Source organism: Anthonomus grandis, chromosome 5, assembly GCF_022605725.1.
Source record: "Anthonomus grandis grandis chromosome 5, icAntGran1.3, whole genome shotgun sequence".
Taxonomy (NCBI): Eukaryota; Metazoa; Arthropoda; class Insecta; order Coleoptera; family Curculionidae; genus Anthonomus; species Anthonomus grandis.
This window is the reverse complement of record NC_065550.1, coordinates 1220917-1243332: the sequence shown is the minus strand read 5'-3', so window position 1 is coordinate 1243332 and position 22416 is coordinate 1220917. Positions and strand designations below refer to the sequence as shown.

The following is a 22416-nucleotide window of genomic DNA, read 5'->3' as shown; positions in this document are numbered from 1 at the left end:
AGCAAAACTGGAGAGACCTATTTCAAATCAATTAGGATACCTTGCCCAATATGATTCCGCGATAGAAGAAAGTATTTGTAAGTTTTCCTACACTAACGGATCACCATCTAAAAGGTCTTATTTACTCCACTCATAGCGCAATCTGTGGCACAACAGCACCCTCCAGAAGTCCCTCCATACCCCAGACATATACCGGCCTTATAGAAACTCTTGACAAACAAATCAAAGGTCAGAAAGTTCCCAACACCAGGTACATGAATAGGGACTAAGGAAACACAATACGAACAACTCCACAGAGGTGTGCTGACAGGATAGGGTAGGTAAATACATTCCTAAAAATAATCAAACCCCAAATTCCATTTATAAAACTATAAATCACACAATCCTTCCAAGCCGATACCAAAACCCATAAACTTTTGCCCGAATTTATATGAAATCCCATGTTACATGCTTAGCGCAAAATCTGCATGTAACAGCTTTTCCTTGGTTGCAAAATAAGGCACCGTGTCGCAACCAGTATATGCATGGAAGCCCCTTAAAGCAACTGACTTTACTTCTCCTAGATTTTCTGCAATAGCATGAATGCTGATAAATCGACGATGAACCCCAGACTCAAAAAGTAAATACAATTCCTCGAGTCCATTCTTTTTCAGTTCGAAAAAAAATGAAACTGCCAGCACTAGAACATCAGTGTCATTGCTTTGAATCACCACACGTTTAGCACCATACGACTAATCTGCTTCCTCCATATAGTTACATATTATGCTTCCATATAAGCTGCTGAAACAAGGTTTCGACGATAATATTTTATTGCCCACATTCGTCACAATGTGAACATCATCGTTAAAGCTGTTTAAAACTGCTTGGGCTAAGTTTCGGAACAATTCCAATTTGTTCATATCATTACGAAGATAATCATCCCAATTACTTGGTAAAGTACCTAAAAAATAAATTTACATTTTATAAATTTGAACAGGAAAAGAGGTGACAAGTTAAAACACCACCTCCGATCTGGCATATGCAACATAAAGTCCAATTAAAGGGAGAAGCGGAAACAACATCAAGGGGAACAAAGCCCGTCACCACTAACTTTCCATCCGCCATAACCTAAAACATGCACGTCTTAGAAATAAAAAATAAATACAGTGCTTTTCCAAAACTAACCACCTCAAATATTTAAATAAAAATAAACAAAAACAAAAAAGTCGTGGATGAATTTTAATTACGGTTTTATTGTTGTATGTTATATTTATAGGTGTCACTTGTGTAATACATTGTCTTTGTTTATTGTGTGTTTATTAGTTATTAGTACATAATTGTTTTAATAAAACTATTAGGGTTGCCACGAGACGAGACGAGACGAGATTAAAAATTGTCTCGTCTCGTCTCGTTTTGTCTCGAAAAGTTCTGATACCTATGTAAAAGCCCAGGATAAAACTTAAAAATTTAATAGACCCCAATAAACAATAAACACATTATAGGTAGTTAAGTATGAAAGTTAAAAAAATCATATTCGATTTTTAAATTAATTGGGCAGGTAGGCATGTTGGGAAAGATTTTTTTAAGATTTAATAAAATCTTTATATGAGCACCCCATTAAAGTCATGCAAAACACATTTTCCAACAATCTATAGTAAGCAATAATATAAAGCACTCATAGTGTTTTTATAAAAGCGGCAATAGCGGAATATTGAAAATAATATTTTATATGCATTTAAGCTACAGTTGTCAACATAGCTATTAACAGCAGAAAAATATCAATAAAATATTATGACACACCTTGTATAAAAACGTTAAGTTGAAAAAGAAATGCGCAGCTAAAATAAAAACAGACGTGACTGGTCCAAGAGATTTAAATAAACATACCCCTAAATTCTAAGGATATTTTTTCCAATCTACCCACCACCTGTTACACAAATCGTAAGCCCATTAGTATAATAATGGGGAAATAAAAAAATAATCAAAACCTATTCCGTGATTTTAATGACAATTTTACCAATTATTACTGGAAGCATTTTACATATATCGAGACGTCTCGTCTCGTCTCGTCTCGCCTTGTCTCGAACATTTTTATCTCGTCTCGTCTCGTCTCGAAATTCGAGACAAAATACTTTCGAGATGAGATAAAATGACTTCGAGACGAGACGAGACGAGACATCTCGTGTCTCGTGGCATCCCTAAAAACTATAAATCCCATTTTTACGTAAATCGTAAAAAAAACGCACTACTTACCTTGTATAGATAAACAGATCTATCGTTACTTCTAAATCTTAATTAATATGTAGAAAATAACACATAATAAGAACGAGTTTAATAAACTAAAATAAAAACACTCCGCATATAAGATGAAGATGGCGTCCGATACAGGCGTGTGTTCGAAGTGCTCCGACAAGTTTATCGTTAACTCAAGGTTTATTAAATGTAATCTATGTGAAGTTAAAAATCATTTGATGTGTGCTAGTATTAAAGACGCGTGGCTAAAAATAATTACCGAAAACACAAATCTTCACTGGATCTGCGATAAGTGCAACGGGAAGTGGTCATCAACTGTTAGTGCTTGCAGTGAAAATAACCTGCTAATAAAGGAGATTGAGTGCTTACAAAGAGAAAGAGAGCTGACTAAAAAGCTATTAGAGGGATTAGAATACACAGTGTCTCTTCAAAAAGATATTATTTATTTGCAAGAAGATCGATTAAAACATTCAAATAAACAAGGTAAAGAAGGTGAAACCAGGCGGTACCACAATCAAAACATTACCCCGCGCCCACCGCTTTCCTCCGAGGTTGCCGGCGGCAGCGATGCAGCCACGCAGTCAACATCGAGTGTGGTAAGCAATGGTGCCACAGTAAGAAAACCAACTTCTCCGAGGCCAGCAAAAAGCTTTGTGAGTGTTGCCAAATCTACCGCCATTGGTACCAACAATACAACTTCAAAATTGCCCATGCCCAGCTCTAGCGTGACATTAGACGTCAACAATTGCAATATGAGGTTAGGCGAAACGTCAACATTATCAAATTCCCGCCAAGAATACATTGTAAACAATAACAAAGTAATTTTTGATAGAAAAGCCGTGGGAAATGCTGTGATCCAAGCACAGCAAATCAATTATATGGAGGAAATTCGGCAACTTGGAAAGGACCAATATGATAACGATTGGACAGTGGTTGATCATAAACAAAATCGCAACAGAAATAGAAAATTTGTAGTTGGCCGAGGAACGGGGGATACAACTGCCATAAAAACAATACCAAAATACGCGGCATTGCATGTTACCAGACTTGCCCCAAATACTAAGCCAGAGGATTTAAAAACCATCTTAATAGATAAATTTCCCGAGGTGGTTTGCGAACCAGTACAGTCAAAACACCCAGGTATTTATACATCAATGAAAGTCACAATAAATCAAGATAACTTTAAAAAGGCATGGAATAAGGAGATCTGGCCGAATGGAGCCATTATATCGAGATTTTTTATGAAGAGGAGGGTGCCACAAATAAATCAAGTGGACCCTCAATAAAAAAAAATGGGGGCTCAAATACCCCTATATCTACATTAAAAGTTATGCATTTAAATACCCAAATTATAAATAATAAAGTACTGGAAGTTGAGGTGATGTTAGATGAGGTAAAGCCAGATTTATTTTGTATTTCTGAACACTGGCTCCAGCATAACTTTATGGAACTGTTTAGCCTAAATAATTATTTGATGCTAAATTACTCTTCAAGGACTGAGTCTAGGGGAGGAGGAACTGCAATTTTTATTAGAAATAAATTATCTCCTGTCTTAAACATAAGCAAAATTCAAACGGAAATAAATATTGTAGAAAAAGATTTTGAGTACACAGGTTCACAGGTCTTAATTAAGGATAAGTTTTTTATAATTATATGTATCTATAGATCTCCAAATGGCAATTTTGAAGTTTTTTTGTCTAAACTAAATGATCTTTTGACAGTAACATACTCAGCAAAGAAACATTATATAATTTGTGGTGATTTTAATGTAAACTTTTTGGTAAATAATGAAAATTCTTTTTTGCTATCACAATTAATGCTGAGCTTTGGGCTTAAATCGCAAGTTCATGGGGTAACTAGGCCTGACTCAGGTACACAGCTCGATAATATTTTTAGTAATTTGGATCAGTCAGTATCTGAAATTTTTGTAACTCATGTCTCAGATCACTATGGGCAAATCATGTCATATCAATATGATAAGCCTATTACAAAGGCTTTATATATTAAAAAACGATTTTTTACACCTTCTAATACACAAAGTTTTGTAGGTTATCTCAAAGAGGAAAAATGGGACGATATCCTAACTATAAACGATCCAAACAGGAAATATGAAAGTTTTTATAATACACTCTATTACTACTTTGATAAATCATTTCCTCTTTGTACTTCCAAAAAAAAGACAGAAGACAAATCTTGGATTAATTCTAATATAAAAAACTATGGTAAGTATATTAAAGATCTATATGTACGGTCAAAAATGACAAATTGTGAAAGGCATAAACAATTATTTAAAACTGAAAAGAAAAATTATCGCAAATATCTACAAAATTATAAAACCACAATAAATGAAAATAAAATTGCTATTTCTGATAATAAAACAAAAGTTGCTTGGACCATTTTTAATCAAGAGTGAAATAAAAACATAAAAAACAATAAAACAATTAAAATATCTCATAATGGAAATATAACTGAAGATCCACAAACAATCGCGGATTTGTTTATAAATCAATTTGATATCCCAACTGTCTACCCTTCAAGTCATAAACCTTTAAAAAACCCCATAACTCAAACCATATTTTTAGATCCTGTAGATAGCTTGGAAATTTTTCGTATCATAATCAACTTGCCAAATAAATTTTCTGTAGGTCTAGATGAAATTCCAACTATAATTTTGAAACATTCAGCCAAATTCATAGCTAAACCAATATCAAGCATAGTAAACCTTTGTTTTCAAACAGGTACATTTCCCTCTGCCCTTAAGGCTGCAAGAATTGTGCCGGTACATAAAAAGGGAGATGCCCAGGTACTAGAGAATTACAGACCTGTATCTCTTCTGTCTTCCTTGTCCAAGGTTTTTGAAAGAGCTATATATAGCCGATTAATGACCTTCTTAGATCAGTATAATATACTTTCTGATAAACAGTATGACTTTAGACCTAATCGATCAACACAATTGGCAATATTCACAACAATAAATCATATAATAAACAATGTTGACTGTAACAGGAGGGTGGCTGGGCTTTTTTTTGATCTTTCTAAGGCCTTTGACACCATTGATCATAGGATGTTGTTGCATAGATTGGAACACTATGGTTTGAGAGGATTGTCTGGTGCTTTACTGGGGTCTTATCTGGAGGAAAGAAAACAAATTGTGTGTATCTCAAAGGACAATAGAAATTATTATTCTAAGCCAGTTATTGTTTCGCAAGGTGTACCTCAGGGCTCGATTCTCGGTCCTCTGCTGTTTCTATTGTATGTGAATTCACTTTCAGATGAGGTGGCTGCGGGACTCCTCTGCCAGTATGCTGATGATATATCGGCTGTCGTGGTGGGGCAGGATTTTGGGAGCCTGGCTAACGAGTGCTCATGTGCAGCGGGGACAATGCAGGATTGGTGTGATGAGGCAGGGTTAATTCTGAACTGCGAAAAGACTGGTCTAATGCTATTTCAGAAAAATCCCAAGTTAACAGAGTCTGTTTATTTGAAAATGCGAGGCAAATCAGTGCCTGTGGAAAACACAGTTAAATTTTTAGGGGTCACCTTGGACACTGCTCTTGGCTGGGAGGAACATGTGAGGGTGCTCCAATCTAAACTAAATATCTTTTGTGCATTAGTGCGAAGACTAAAATATTCATTAACAGTAAATTCCATAAGACAGTTTTATTTTGCAGGGGTGCAGTCATTGATTGCCTATAGTGTGATGTTTTGGGGATCATCCTCTGTGGCTCCTCAAATTTTTGTAGTTCAGAAAAGGATCATCAGAGCTATGCTGGGGTTGCGCCCTGGAACATCATGCAAACCACATTTTGAATCACTGAACATAATGACTGTGCCTTCAATCTACTTTATGTCCTTAGTGATGTTTGTCAAAAGGCACCCATATCTTTTTTCAGTAAACAGTGACCATTATGGCACTGATATTGCAGTAATCACAAGGGGGAGGGAAGATCTTCGGGCACCAGCCCATGGTTCAGCGTTTTTTGAAAGGGGTCCTTATTATATGGCAGTTAAAGCATATGGGTTATTACCACCAGAAATAAAATCCATTAATAATAGTGTTAAATTTAGGAAAGCCACTAGTCAGTTTCTTTTAGATAAGTGCTTTTATGATTTTAAATTTAGATTTTGATGTGCCAGACCTGTGAACCTGTTACACATATGTACATATTCTATATATTTTGAACTTCATTTATTGATATTGTAATTTTAACTTTGTAGTTGCTGTCTTAACTTTTACTGTTTGTTAGTCTATCTCATTTTATTCTATATGTATTTGATTGTATCATGTTTCTTATTATATGCAATATTCATCGTGAATCTATTTTAGGGAATTTACCATTTCTGCTTGACGTTGCTTTGTCAAATTTATTTTGATTTTGTTGGCAATAAAGGAAATATTATTATTATTATTATTATTATTATTATTATTATTATTATTATTATTATTATTATTATTATTATTATTATTATTATTATTATTATTATTATTATTATTATTATTATTATTATTATTATTATTATTATTATTATTATTATTATTATTATTATTATTATTATTATTATTATAATTCTAAAACAAACAAAACTGAGCAACGATCTCATTTGCGCCGCAGAATGTTGTACTATGGGAGCGGCAACCTGCAAATCGAATTGGCGGAAAGTTGCGCGCATAGATACCCAAGTAACAATTTAGGTTCTAAAAAGGTTATAAATAACTCCTAAAACCTGTTTAAGAAAAATTATTGATTATGCCATTAAGCACAAACAACGTTATTTATTAGCCCGCATAACCTCCTGTAGTAAAAAAAGGACAGCCCTAAAGAGGTTGTCGTTGCCAATAGGCCCTGGCCAATTTGAAACCAGATCGCATATCACAGAACCTATATAGCTAACAGAAATAACCTTTATCGAACCCGAAGATGCCTAAAAGTAACCTGTGTAGAACCTGAAAGCTTTTACGCCTACCTGTTTACAACCCTTTAGCAAAGTCATTTTAGACTTTTAGGTGGTTATATAGTTTGGCCTGTTCGCCGGCTTTTGGCATTTCAGATACATATTGAAGTATTAAAATTTTGCCATTTAGTTTTAAATATGATACAGCCAGGGTAGAAATAAGACAACGCCAAAATAAAAAGCAATGGCGACATTTTCAGTAAGTATGACTTTATTTTAGAAAAAAATATATTATACTGGAATAGATGAGGAGCAGAGTTGCAAAACGCAGTTTGTCCAAATTTTCATCACATCAGCTTCCTGCGAGAGGCGAGAGACGCCAATGTCATTCCTACTGGTCTACGCTTCAAAACCGCTATACCAGGTGGAAGATCAGAACGTATTCTTGAACGTGTCAGTATGGAGCTGCTGCGATCTCAACTTAGCTACTACCGTTGGAAGAAAGCACAAATAGAAATCGAATGCATTCAGCGATTCGAAGAAATCAAAGAAGTTACATTGGAGGAAGACTATCAACCAATCTTTAACAAAATAGACTTCGCTTGCCAGAAACTAAGAGAAAAGCTAAGAGCAGGCCACCTTTCAAAATTCTAAAACCTTAAATCCAGACGAACCAACAGGACTTAACCAGCACCAACCTCTAACCTCCCCGCCACCATCATTAATGTGTCAAACAGAACCCTTACCGATGCTGAACAAAAGGTGTTAAACAGAGGACTAAACTTCGCCATATCCTCAAAACCATCCTTTATAGACATAGTGTCTTCAGTAGAATCAATCCACCTACCACGTCCTGAGGCCGATGAATTTCGACACGAGGTAAGGGTTGCCCTGGACTCACTTAAAAAACAGAAACCTTTGCAGAACATCAGCAAAGAAGAGGAAACAGCTCTCAGGAATCTCAAAAGTGAAAAGAACATCAAAATTCTTCCTGCAGATAAGGGCAATGCAATTGTGATTATGAACCTGGAAACCTACGAAAACAAGGTTGAGGAAGTTTTGAACAAAGGCGAATACAGGCTACTATCTAAGGATCCGACGACAACCATAGAAGGTCGAATTTACAGAGCACTTAAAAAGTACTCCTCAACATTGTCGGATGCGGTACGCTTTAGGCTGACACCACATTATAGCAAACCTCCACACCTATACGGACTACCCAAGATTCATAAGGAGCAAATGCCTCTGCGGCCCATCACGAGCTCTAGAAATTCGCCGACATCAGAACTCTCGAAATTCCTTTTAGAGATCATTAGACCGATCCAGGGAAATGCAGCGTCTTTCATGCGAAACTCTGCCCACTTTGTAGACCTTCTTGGAGGGATCGAAGTCGAGACCAATGGCAGATTGGTGAGTTTTGATGTCGAAAGTCTCTACACCAATGTACCCATAGGAGAATCTCTTAACATCATCCGAGACAAACTAAGCAAGGATGCAGCTTTCTCAACTCGGACCACACTGCCTCTGGACGAGGTGATGGAACTTTTGGAGATCTGTCTTCGTAATTCTTACTTTCAGGTCAAGGATAGATTCTACGCCCAAGACGAAGGACTTCCGATGGGTTCATCTCTTTCCCCAGTAGTAGCAAACATCTTTATGGAATGGTTATGGAACATGCAATAGATGCCTCCCATTGCAAACCCAAGCTCTGGCTTCGATATGTGGACGACACCTTCATCATCTGGGATAAAGAGGAAAAAGCACTTCAGGAGTTTCTGCTTCACCTCAACAGCTTCAGACCAACAATCAAGTTCACGATGGAGACAGAGAAGGACTCAGCTCTACCTTTCCTAGATGTCCTCGTTAAAAAGGTGGGTGGAAATCTACGAACTTCAGTTTATAGAAAACCAACACACACGGGCCAGTATCTTCACTATGAGTCCAACCATCCTGCAACCACCAAAGAGGCATCATAAGATCCCTCTACAATAGAGCTCGAACCATCTGTAGAAACGACGAGGATCTCAAGACTGAAGTGGATACCATCTAGAAAGACCTACAACAGAATGGATATCCAAAGAAGCTAATAAGTAGGACCATCCAAAGGACGCGTCCAAATCAAATGAGAGACGAGGCCACCACGACAACCAAACTTCTACCCATACCTTACATTAGGGGTACATCGGAACAAATCTGACGCATTGCCAGCAAGTACAATATTAGAACTGCCTTTAGATCTAGCACCACTATCAGAAGCGTGGTATCAAAGACCAAACCAGATGGCATGTTGGATACCAAAAATTGCGTCTACCGGATCCCATGTGAGTGCGGTGACTCATACATAGGTGAAACGAAGCGCCCCCTAGAAATCAGAGCGAAGGAATATCGCAGCTGGACCCAAAGAGGAGAGGTTTCCAAATCCGGAATAGCAGAGCACGCGTGGCATAATGGACACAATATCCACTGGTCAGAAGCCAAGATTCTGCATAAGGAACAGCACTGGCGGAAGAGGAAGTTCGTAGAGGCAGCTTTCATTTCACAGAATCAGGGGATCTTCAGCCAGCCAAGCGTCGATATACCCAACATCTGAAAGCCTCTACTCTCAGGACAGTGTAGGATCTAGAGAGAGGCGTGTCCTCCCCCCCAACTCTTCTCACTTTCCTTTCTACATCGCTGCACACATCTAGTATATAAGCCTATAGAATAGTAGTTTGCTGTCAGTTTACACTTGATAACGGTTGGAGATACTTACCAACCGAAACGTCGTGTTACATTAAATAAATAAGACAATGCAAGTCCGACAAGATGTTTTCACTGTACCATTGTCTACCACCTTCAAAAACAAAAAAAACTAATTTCTGTCGGTGTGGTTTTAGTTTATGTACAAGTATTTTGTGTTTGTTTCATAACTTTTTCGTGAAGTTAAAATCACATTGGAGCATCGAGCAGGTAGAGGGGTGACTGAGACATCTTCCGCTCTTATCGATTTTTTGAAAAAACTTACATTTCCAGACAATGCGACGAAAATCTGTTTTTTTTTGCAGATGGGTGTGGAGGACAAAATAAAAATAATCATGTTACAAATAATCATGTCATGCTTTAATGTTTTGGCTTCAAACGTTTTCATGTGAGTAGATTAGAGACATAGAAATTATATTTCCAATGAGAGGTCACTCTTATCTCCCGCCGATCGTATCCGGACGCATTGAAAAAAGCTTAAGGTCTCATAGTATTATAAGAACTCCAGATCAATATTGGGATATCTACACCAAAGTGGGTGGTGTACAAAAACTTGGAACTGACTGGCATTTACTTGACATAAAAAAACTTTTGCTGCATCTGAAAAAAGTGACTGGCATTCATTCTTGTCGAAGACTTTTGTTTAAGAAAAAAAGTTCGACCCATAATATTTTGCTGAAAACTGAGTTACTATATTGCAATTCAGACGAGACAAAAAAATTTCAATCACTCCTAAAACTACGAGCAAGATTCGATCAAATAGAATTACAGAAATTTGGTCATAAAATAAAGAAAAAAAAATTAGATAGTTTAAAAAAATTATTGGCATCATTATCTGGAGAAAACTGGAATCAGGATCCAGAATTATTGGAATGCTTAGTTCCAATTTTAGAAGGCCAATGTGAGGTTGAAATCAATGTTGAAGAAAATAAGGACTGTGATTGTACCGATACGGAAGATGTTAATTTCATTTGAGTTTGTTAAAAAATAAAAATACTACTTAAAGAAAATGGTTCTTAATTTTTTGGTGGTAATTTTACCCAAAAAGTTCTTCCAAATGACAATCAAAAGACATTTTGTCTACTTTAGACAGGCAAATAGCATTGTGTCCATATGTTTTTCTAAAATACCAAAGTTACTTTTGCTTCTTCTAGTCTGCCATTCTAGTATTTACTGATCCTAAATTTTCCTAATTTTTTGGTAAAAGTCTTAACTCGGTAAGTAAGACCGATTCGAAGCACCAGTTTTTGATGTTTCCTGAAAATTTACAATTTTGGACAAACCGCATTTTGCAAGTCTGCTCCTCAGATGACCGGTAAATATAAAAAATTATTATATTTTAATTGCTTTAGTGATAATATGTACTTAAATGCTCCAGTGTCTTTATATATTATCTAAATTGTTTACATATTACATTATTTTTGCCTGTATTTGAATAGCTTATAAAAATGGAAGAATTAAATTTTTTCTTCAAAATGGACGCCTAGCAGGGTATGCTTTTAAGCTGCTATAATAACTTAAGTAAGTATCAAAAGCTATGTCATAGGACAAAAGGTTTAAAAAAAATGCCAGTGGGTTTTAAAAAAAGCTAAAACAGGGCTAACTAGCATCTTCCAGGACTTATAGGGCACTTTTAATAACCAATTAGCTGGCAAAGTCTGGGCGAATTTCAATAAATTGTTTTTAGGCATTTAGTAGGATATATTGGCATTATTTATTACTACGCGGGATTTCTTGAGTCTTCTTTATTGCAATTAAGTTTGCGTTTGGTTTTGCTGGTTCCAGTTACTGTGAAAATAAAAGTGTGTTTTTTTATCGTTCAAATTGCATACAGGGCTGTATTTAGGTACATAAAAAGGTAAGTTCATTTTAGTTCATATAATAAAGATAGGCAAAGCGATTTTGATAAAGATAAATACAGATTGTTGCAAGCTTAGAGGTTATGAGTACCAAATCATTTTTCTCTTAAAACACCCATGCAATATTTCAATTCAAAATATATTAGCACCACAAAAAAATTGAAGAAATATAATGATTGTAAGATTGTATGTATTTCCAATAAATTAATACGATGTGAATCCCCGAAAATCAACACTGTCAGATGTTATTTGCTGCCAACAATCGACGACAACCAACCTAATGCGAGGCGATCCGGTGTTGCCATGTCTTGTTGCTAAAGGACCGTTTATACTTAATATTAACGCTAACGCTATAGGATCGTTTAAATTTTTGAGTAACGTTCGGATTCATGCTTATTCGTGCTGTTGAGTATAAACGTCACGAATAAGTCGTGAACGTTCACAACACTAGTCATAACAAATTATGATATATTTCTTGCAAGCACTTAGTTAATCCATTATGCCAATATTGACCTCCCGCAATATCCCGTAAAATTATTTTACATGGAGTAGCCAAAAAAGTTCTAGGGTCCTTCGAAAACTTAACCTCTGTTTTTTTTATTTAAAATTTTTAAAAGATCTTTAATAGCAACGTGTCTAATGTTATATTTCAGTGCCCAATCTTTTAAATCTTGACTAAAATCAAATTTTTTAAAGTCATCAATTTCATCCTCTTCATTCCAATCCATCGATGAACTTGGTTGTTCTGAAGCCAGTTTTTCTGTTAAGCCACTGGTGCTGGCATCGTGAATATCTGATTCTAGAGGATCAGGTTCAATGCCAAGACCGCCATCAGTTAAATTACGAGAATTATCTTCTTCCGGTGTATCTATTGCAAACTAATTTTTTTTTTACGTTATAATCTACCAAAATTGTCAATATTTTATTTGTTATATTTACCTGACCAGTTGTAATTCGTTGGAAATTTCGCTTCACTTTTCTTTTAAAATTACCACTTCTTACAATTTTGTGCCAAGACATCCCTGTATTATAAGAATAAATGACGTAGGATTTAATAGTCGCGACCGTCCGCAAACTGTGTTTTATTGTGACTAGTTGGTTAAACCTTATCTCATAAAGTTATCTTATTATCCATATGACTTTTAGCAAGTCCTTTAGGTGTTAAAAAATGCTATATTTTCCGGAATAGGCCGTATAAAGTGCCAAATAGTTAGGCAATTGATTCAAGGTCATATGGTTCTGAATAGGTAATTTTAATGCTAAAATCGTTCTATATTGGAATTTTGATTACCAAATTAATGCTGAAATATAACCTCTCCAAAACCTTATTATCTCAAAACCATCAAGCCCTCGTTTATGGCCATAACAACGTTATTGTTGACACTTGACTAGAACTAATTAGATTTTTAATTTACCTAAGGTTCCTAGTTCCTATTAGCACAAAATTTAACCTAAATAGTTCCATCAAGCAAGCCAATGACTATTGCAGAACCTTGGTGCGGCTAAAAGGCAACTTTAAAAACCAACTGCTTGAGAAAATGTTACTTGGATAGGTACTCTAAAGGGCTCCATACACCTCGTTTTTTTCATAGATTTTACTACTTATTCGTATATAATCGTATATAATCGTATTTTTACCATTAAAAACATATTCAGCGACCTCAAAAACCTATGAAATGATACTAAACACATTAATATTTGGAGATGTTGACAAATGTTACTTTTTTCGCCGCCATTTTGAAAAATGGCGCTGTAATTCGTCTGCCGGTGAATGTTTGTGTATTCAGACATTAGCATTGCCTTACGAAGGTACAAATAAAGCGATAATCATTTTAAACACGCCTTTCTAGATGTATTTACGCATTTCAATATTTTACTTTTAAAATATACCCCCTCCACCCCCAAACCAAAATCCTAAGGGATGAAAACTTAATAACTACGGGTCAAATCAATCTATTAGGTTCATATTACACCTGTGCAAAGTGACTTGCTTGTATCACAAAGTGAGCCTTTTTCTTGTTATTTGGCTTGTACCGTTAGCACTAACATATTAATTTTGGAATTACGTACTCACCATATGGAAAGCTTTATATTTTAACATTTCGGTCAAAAAAAGTCCTTTGGCAAATACTATAAAAAAATGAAACACGTAGGTACAGTAGGTTACATTACTCAAAATTAATAAAATCCTGGATTCCAAGAATGTTTTAATCGGACCTAAAAATAATTATTTGTAATTTATCTGATTGTAATTGTTTTCCTTCAAATTTGTCTAATGAAAATGAAGCAAACAATTTAATATAAAAACATAAATATAAGATAATATAAAACATAATAATGTATGGATCTAAAATTAGTTTTTCGATCCAATTTTTAATATTGGCATACACCAAAATTAAACATAAATAGACCATTGGAATATAAAATTCATTTGAGGATAAAAAGGTGTCAATATAAATAATTAATGTAAATAATAAATAATTAACTACAAATAACTAAAGACAAAATGTTGTTATACCTTTACCTTTAAAAGGCAAATAGTATGAAGTACATTACATATCTTTGAGACACACATTTTACCACTTCTAAATAGTATAAAAATATAATATTTTAGCAAAAAATAAACCCGATTGATAATAGGATATACAGAAAATATTGGTTTACTATTCAAGAATAATTACAGACATAGTGTCTACAATTGTAGATCACTATGAAGAAATATTACTAGATCTTGTACATACACATAGATTAGACAGAGTTTGTGGTTAAGATGATACTGAACATTATCAGGGCTTTAATATCAATTGGTGTGAATATTTCTTCACAATACTATACAAAAAAATTAATAACACGTCAAATAAAAACCAGCAAGATACCTGGAAAGGACGGACTAGTAAATTAAATGCTTAAATATAGCGGACAGTCTCTGGTGAACAAAGGTGCATTATTGAAAAGAGAATAACACAGTTATGGCAAAACGCAAGAATCACCCTTATCCACAAAAAAGAAGTTCTATTCCACTTCTACAAATTAATCACAAAAGTGCTCACAAACCTTCTAACGAACAAGTTTGATATCTAGCAACACCCAGAGCAGGCAGGTTTCAGAAGTAGAATAGTCTATACAGATCGTGTTATCGTGAGCTACGTATTACCCAAAATAATGGCAACACGGCTTGGTTGCGGCTTGCAGGCGGCGGAATTTTTCGTTTTTATTTTTTGAAGCGGGAGTCAGCAGACCTCATTTTGCTGAATTACTGCACGTTACAATAATAATTTTTGAGCGTTATTTTCGTGTTTTTTTCACTATGGCTGTTTATACCCCTTCCGAAAGAGTTCAACTAATTAAATGGTTTTATGGAGGCAATTCGGCAGTACAATGTAGAGATTTGTTTTCAGTGACATTTGTGAATAGACCGATTCCTTGTACAAAAACGGTTTTAAATGTGGTTACAATTTTTGAGACATCTTTTTGTCTTCAAGATTGTAAAAAATGCCTCACAAAACGTTAAGAACCACCTGTTGAAGTGGTCCAGGATATAAAACGGCGGGAAGAAATGGTTTGCAATACCCTGGAACTTGATTCGACATGGTCCACTAGAAGTGTTGGAGAGGAACTGGGAATGAGCAATAAAACTGTTGCTCGTATCTGGAAAAAATATGGGTACAAATGTTTCAAGTATTCAAAAACTCAAGAAATATTTCCTAAAGACCGCAGTGGCGAAGAATGGAATTTTGTGAAACCATGATGGAAAAGGCAAATGAAAACGAATTTTTTTAAAGTTTTCTGATGAATCTTCTTTTCCATTACGTGGCAAACACAATTTTTCCATTGTTCGTTATTGGTCTCAGGAAAACGAGCACAGAAGTTTTCAGTTTCGTACCCAGTATCCTCAGAAATTGAATGTTTGGGCAGGTATTTTGGGCGACAATGTTATAGGGCCATTTTTTATTGATGGTACTTTAAACGCCCAAAAGTACCTTGAGTTGCTGCAAAACCAAGTTTTTCCTGTGATTCAAATCCTACCTGATGTAGACCTGGGATCGGTTTATTTTCAGCAAGATGGCTGTCCTGCTCATTACGCGGCTAGGGTAAAAGAATTTTTAACAAATACTTTTCCTAACCACCTTATTAGTGGGACTGGCGATATTAAATGGCCTCCTAGATCTCCAGATTTGTCTCTAAATGACTTTTATCTGTGGGGTTACCTTAAGCAGACCATTTACAAGCATAAATCTAGTAGGCCAAGAAATTTAGAGGAGTTGCGAAATAAAATTGTCGAAGGTGCCAATTCCATTTTACCTGAAACTCTTTTGGAGTTGCGAAATAGCTTTTACGATAGGTTAAGTTTTTGTTTAGCAAAAGAAGGCGGTTTATTCAAAAATGATATGTTGTTAAGTTTGTTTATTAAAGTTTTATTTTTGATTTTTTTATTATATTTTTATCAGAGTTGATATTTTATTTTTTATTAGAATAACGCTTTAATTTTCATTATGCAAAATACAGCATATTAAACATTTTAAGATTACAATTCTACGCGGGTTTTACACATTGTCATGTCTGTAAAACCCGCATTAGAATAAATATTTTAAAAATGCCTGGATTTTCGCGAAATAATTAGGGACATTTTGTCGCCAAACGACGCAACTCCCACGAAAGTCAGATGTTAACCACCGTCTATAGATTACAACAAGTCAGACCACTCGAGTGGCCCTGAAATCGATTGCCCCACCCCCCGTTCCTCACCTCGCCATGTATCGGCTGGGTAGAACCCAGGTTTAGTTTTCGCAAGTACGTTAACTTGTGTGCATCCGTTTCGCGAGAGAGTTTTTGCTTGTAGCGTTTTAGACAATAATTTGATTACATACTACTTGTATAAATATAATTACCCAATAATAAAGTAGTATGTATTTCATCCCTATATGTTAAATATTTTGTTCTGTATTTTGTGTTTTACATAAAAGCATTACAATCTTAAAAAATAGTGTATTATTTATTTTCTCCCCCTAATGTTACTGGAATAGTCTTAGCCGATTTTACAACCTATTATCCCAAACCAACACACCCCACTTCTTTTTGTCGGCCACCAATGTCGGCGTTTAAGACCCGGTAAATTTTGATATTTTAACATATTTTATATAAACTCCTGGACAAAATTATTGCACCACTTGATTTTTAGAGATTTTTTTTTAATAAAGATAAAAAAATAAGCAAACTTATAAGCATTGTTAACTATGCATTATTAATTAACAAAAACAATTATATTCTATTTAACAAAACGAGATTTACGTAACTAAATTCAATGCACGGAAAAGCATCGATTTTCACTAACTTCAATTTTGATACAAAAATAAAACAATAGACCCATAATGAATTCTTAATAACGTGTATTGCCACCTCTAGCTGCAATGACCGCTTGAAGTCTTCGCAGCATTCCTCGTATCAATTTATGAAAACTTTCCTGCGGATGTATTCTCACTCCTCACGAGCAGCATGTTCCATGATAAAGCATAAACATAGTTTTTGTCCAGTTCTACTTTTTATACGAGAAAAGATATTATAACTGTTTTAACTGATATTTATTTTTATTTAAGTTTTCTTGACAAAATAATTAGTGGTGCGATAATTTTGTCCAGGAGTTTATTTAAAACCATTTTTTACTTTTTCATGTCATTTATTGGAAAAACAATAATAATGCCATCTTAAGCAGTTAAGAAACAATGGTTTTAATTTTCCAATGCAGCTAAGAAAAATTTGAAATTAATCGTTGGGTAGTTGATATATTTTTGGACTATTTTAATTCAGGTCATATTTCAGTACCAAATTTCCAAGCAATAAAAAAGGGAGATATATTTTAGGAATTTTCTTAAATAAGTTGAACAAAAAACACGAAGAAAAATCAGTCGAGAAACAAGAGGATAGTTTTAAATAATAATATTAAAAAAATATATTTGTTTTATTTTGTACTTTTTGTCCAAGAAAAGTTATTGTCAAAAATTGCCTTGACTGTCTGAAAGAAATGGAAAGAAACGCTATGTAGTGTAATTTTTTAACTTTAAAAAAATTGTTTGGACTGCCTAAAATTATGATTATAAACTACTTCATAAACTAATGCTTGCAATAACTTAAATTGCTTGCAATAATTAAGAAATGACTTTTTAACTATCTAAAGTAAAAACCAACAAAAATTCAGGCAGGAATAATTTCTTACTTTTTCCAAGCAATTGCATCAATTTTATCTAAAAAAAAAGTGATTTTTATGAATTGACCAGACTGCTTGAAAGAAATAAAAATTTCACCAAAAATTTACTTTAAACTGCCTGAAGACTGTTTTTCCTATGTGACTTTTTTAAAATCGAATTTGCAAGAAAACTGACTTCAAGTGCCTAAAATAAAAACAAATCAGGTAAGTCAAAGTAATTTTTCATTTTTTCTAGGCAATTGCAGTGGTTTTTTCCATGAGAAAAATTATTTAAAAAGTTACCTTGGCTATCTGAAAAACTAAAAAATTAGTGCCTGGAAAAAAAATTACACTGAACTAAAAATTACGTTTTTTTACTTCTGACCGTAATTTTCAATAAAAAATAGCTTCTACTGCCTGAGATTAAATTTATTTTCTTTAAAGCCATTACACTCTGAACATGTTTTTTTTCCTTCCAAATTGCTCAGTTTTAAACTCAATTGTGCAAAAACAAATTGAACCTCAATTGCCTGACATAAATAAAAGTGGCACGTATTTCAAAGTCATTTCTTACTTTTTCCAGGCAATCGAAGCAGTTTTATCTTCAAAAAAAAAAGAGATTTTCAAAAACTGCCTTGGTAGTCTAAAAGAAACAAGAAATTCCACTAAATTGCCTGAAAATAGCTTCAAGTGCCTGGAAAAAAATAAAAATTATCACTCTTATGAGATCCTATATGAAAAAATGACTTTAAGTGCCTTTAAGAAAAAAAAATTAAAAAAGACTGTTTTTTTTCCCTCGAGATATATTTTTTTAAGTAAATTTTACAAGAAAAAATTCACTTTAAATGCCTGGAATTAAAAAAAAGTTTCAGGTAGGTCAAAATATTTTTTTTATTTTTTCCAGGCAATTGCACCAATTATAACTGTTTTAATTGATATTTATTTTTATTTAAATTTTTTTGACAAAATAATTAGTGGTGCGGTAATTTTGTCCAGGAGTTTATATTTACTAGGTATATCCACAAATGAATACAAAGTATATAATTTACAAAACTACTTATTTAGCGCTTATTATGATAATTGTTTGTTATTCTTTTGCGCTTTTGTATTTTTTAAAACGACTTAATTTAAAAATTAAAATAACCCATGCCGTATTAAAATTATTTTATATTTTTTAGTGCGTTTAAATGTGTTTTTTAATTGTTTATTTATTTTAACTTTAGATTTATTTTTTGAATATTTATCTCTAAAATTTCAACAAATATTAAGCAAAAACTTGTATTTTTTTATAAGACTCCTAAAAATGTAGCAAATTTAAACAATTCAACAAGTAAGGTTTTTTCAAATTCACTTTTTATATATTATATTTGACTTAAAAGGCAGCCATTTTGAATCCGCCATATTAAACGCTTCCAATTTATTTAAAAGTTCAAATTCATTGAACTGATCAAAACTTCTAGATACACCAATTTTAGAAAAGGGAAACTCAAAAACATTTTAAAAACTGTCCTTGTTATCAAAAGCCAAGCACCTACAAAATTTGAAAACAATCTGACAAGTAGAAGTTATAGTTTAAATAGAATTCTTAGATTTGTTATATACATACATATAAACATTGCTAGATAAAGGCAAAGAAGTGAAGCTAATATAAAAAATGTGTAAAAACGTTAATAATTAGGAAACACTGTCATATAAACACATTCTATTCCAGTCCTATAAAAAAAGTTCCTATTTTATGACTTAAAATACTTCTTATGAATACTCCATGTATAAAAATAATCAGCGCGCCTCAGAATTTGCTTTCATCGATATTTACGATAAACCCTGGTAAACGCTCGTACGCAGCAAACAGCGGGATTCAAGGTCAACTTTGTTTTAACACGGGCGGTATAGGAAGTGGTCTGACTTGTTGTAATCTAGGGATGTACGATCCAAATCGATTTCATTCAAAGATCGATCTATTCCCCCAAAAAATCGATTAAAATCGATCGATTTCTTTCCAGGCGATCTTTTCGAGAATCGATCTAGTCTTTCAATTCTCTCAAAAAATCGAAGATCGATTCCTAAATTATCTTAAAAGTTTATTAGTAAAAATAACAGAAACACAGTCATAGGAAAAATAAAGGAAAGGAAGCGCCAACTAACCGTGCATAATTTAGTTTTAATCTTACTATCCACCGATAGATGGCGCTTTCAATTTTAAAGGAATTGGAAGCGGGGAATTTTGGCCTGGGATACACAAAATTGCAAATCTGCTTGAAGAGAAGTATACTGCTTTGTCCAATATCATTAAAAATGAACTTAAAAATGTGGAATTTCTATATATGACATGCGATGTTTGGACCGAGACTATGTCAACAACTAGCTTCTTGGGAGTCACTGTTCATTATTTAGATAAAGAAAATAGTAAGTCTATTGGTATTGGTGTAAAAGAACTTAGTTCTAATCATACTGCACAATATTTAAGCGAATGTTTGCAATCTGTTTGTCTAGAGTGGGAAATTGACTTGGCAAAAGTAAGTGCTATTATCACTGATAATGGGGCGAATATTACCAAATGTGTTACTGATACTTTTGATAAAAATAAACACTTACCCTGCTTTGCACATACAGTTAATTTAGTTGCAACAAAAATTACAGAAGATCCTGCTATAAAATAAGTTATTGACAAAATAAAGTCTATAGTTACTTATTTTAAACAAAGTGTATCTGCTGCAGATCAACTAAGAGCAGCACAAATCTTTGAAAAAAAATTAAAACTTATTCAGTCGGTTCCAACCAGGTGGAATTCTACCTTCTACATGATTGAGAGATTTATAAAACTCTCTGAATTTCTAACACCAATATTATTAAAAAATCCAAAATCTCCATCTATATGTTCAGCTGCAGAAATACAAGTATGTAGAGAACTTCTTTTTATTTTAAAGCCTATTGAACAGGTATCCAAAGAAATCAGCGGAGAAAAATATTTAACATGCAGCAAAATTATCTCAATTGTAAACTGTTTAAAAAATAATATTTTAAATTTAGACCTCCTAACTCCAGAGACTGAAAAGTTAAAACAAACTGTGCTAGCAGAGCTTTCGAAACGTTTTGGTGCTATTGAAGAAAACAGCATTTTAAGTCTATCCATCCTTTTAAATCCAAGGTTTAAGAAAATCCACTTTGGTAATCCAAATGCTTGTGCAAGAGCAATAAATTTAGTAGAAAAATTATTAAAATATAATACCCAAAATAGCTCTCAACAAGGGGTGGATTCTCAAAAGCAGGTTATTGTCCCTGCCAATAATGAAAACTCTGATAATATAGGGTCTTATCATAAAAAATTGGTCACAAAGTTGTTTAGTAACTAATAAAAATGAAATGTCAGTTGACCTTAAAGCATATTTAAACCTTCCAACAATACCATTGAAAAATAATCCAATTAGCTTTTGGTTAAATCATAATTCGAGTGAATTAGCTAGTCTTGGAAAAAAATATATATCCATTGTTGGGTCTTCGGTACCATGAGAAAGGGTTTTTTCCCAAGCAGGAAATATTCTAACTCGATAACCTATTCTAAGACTAGGAATAGGTTAAGTGGAATGCATTTATCTCAACTGCTCTTTTTTCATTCCTTAGATAGTTCCTACTGGTAAGACTCTAAATTACATTAATGATTGACTTTGTTTGTGATTTTTTTTGCATATTTTATTACTGTGTTAATCCTATAACCTATTATTATCATAGTTTTTAGGAATATAACGTTTAATATTGTTATGACTATATATTATATGTTTTTGTATTTGTATTTTCTTTTTTTTTATGATTTTGATACATGTATTTTTATTTTAAAAAAAGTGCACATAAACAATTATCAGAATCAAATATCGATTTTTAATGAGATCGATCTTTTGTTGCCGATTTATTTCTGATTCGATTTTGATATGTACGATCTTGAATCGATTCAAAATATCGATTTATTTTGTTTTTCGGACATCCCTATTGTAATCTATAGACGGTGTGTTAACTAATCCCGTCCTCAGGCCGACCGGGGCGCAGCGTGGCCAGATTGGGCGATTTATCGCAATTTGGGCTACTTTTTTAGAAATGTTGCGACCATTTTTTGGTTAAAATCGCAAGTCGCAAACTGGGCGATTTACAAAATCAATTGGGCGATCAGGTACTTACAAAACTTAGATAAGCAATCATTTTTCTAAAAAACGGATCCGTTTGTAGACCGTTCGATAATAATTACTATGAGTTGTTCGTACATCCGCGACTATCTAATTTTCCGATGCGTTGCGTTTTCAAATTATTAAGCCACCAGTAATTAATCACCTTGATAAGAATCTGGACTTGTTAAGGAATTCAATCAAATATGATCAAAATTATTTAAACTTGGGCTCGTGTGATCTTGGTTACTTCTTTGAACAAGAAATAATTGCAGCCAACCTAAATGAGGAACAAATAATAGATATAAAGAAATAATGTTTTAAATTTATACAGGAGCTTTTAAAACAATTAATTGAT

The 22416-nt window shown here is 33.7% G+C and overlaps 2 protein-coding genes across 6 annotated transcripts in view; one reads left to right on the top strand and one right to left on the bottom strand.

Moving 5' to 3' along the window:
• The window catches only part of LOC126736028 (nose resistant to fluoxetine protein 6-like), a 97902-nt gene that overhangs the window by 13959 nt on the left and 61527 nt on the right, over positions 1-22416 (bottom strand). Inside the window, exon 11 of one of the 5 annotated variants that reach the window (XM_050440218.1) lies at positions 13798-13940. The exons of the other annotated variants lie outside the window; for them this stretch is intronic. Coding sequence (XP_050296175.1) covers positions 13798-13940 — 143 coding nt within the window. The remainder of the gene's footprint in view (positions 1-13797; positions 13941-22416) is intronic. 5 annotated transcript variants of the gene reach the window in all.
• Positions 2373-5149, top strand: LOC126736034 (uncharacterized). The gene is made up of 2 exons (XM_050440230.1): positions 2373-3372; positions 4281-5149. Exons 1-2 carry the CDS (start codon positions 2451-2453, stop codon positions 4643-4645), a joined length of 1287 nt encoding a protein of 428 aa, XP_050296187.1. The 5' UTR covers positions 2373-2450; the 3' UTR covers positions 4646-5149.

Bases quoted from the DNA above. Each gene is read 5' to 3' on its own strand.
- LOC126736034 (XM_050440230.1), top strand. From the start codon at position 2,451: ATGTGTGCTAGTATTAAAGACGCGTGGCTAAAAATAATTACCGAAAAC. The intron at 3,373-4,280 runs GTATTTATACAT...AAAGTTTTGTAG, and splicing joins AGTACAGTCAAAACACCCAG to GTTATCTCAAAGAGGAAAAA.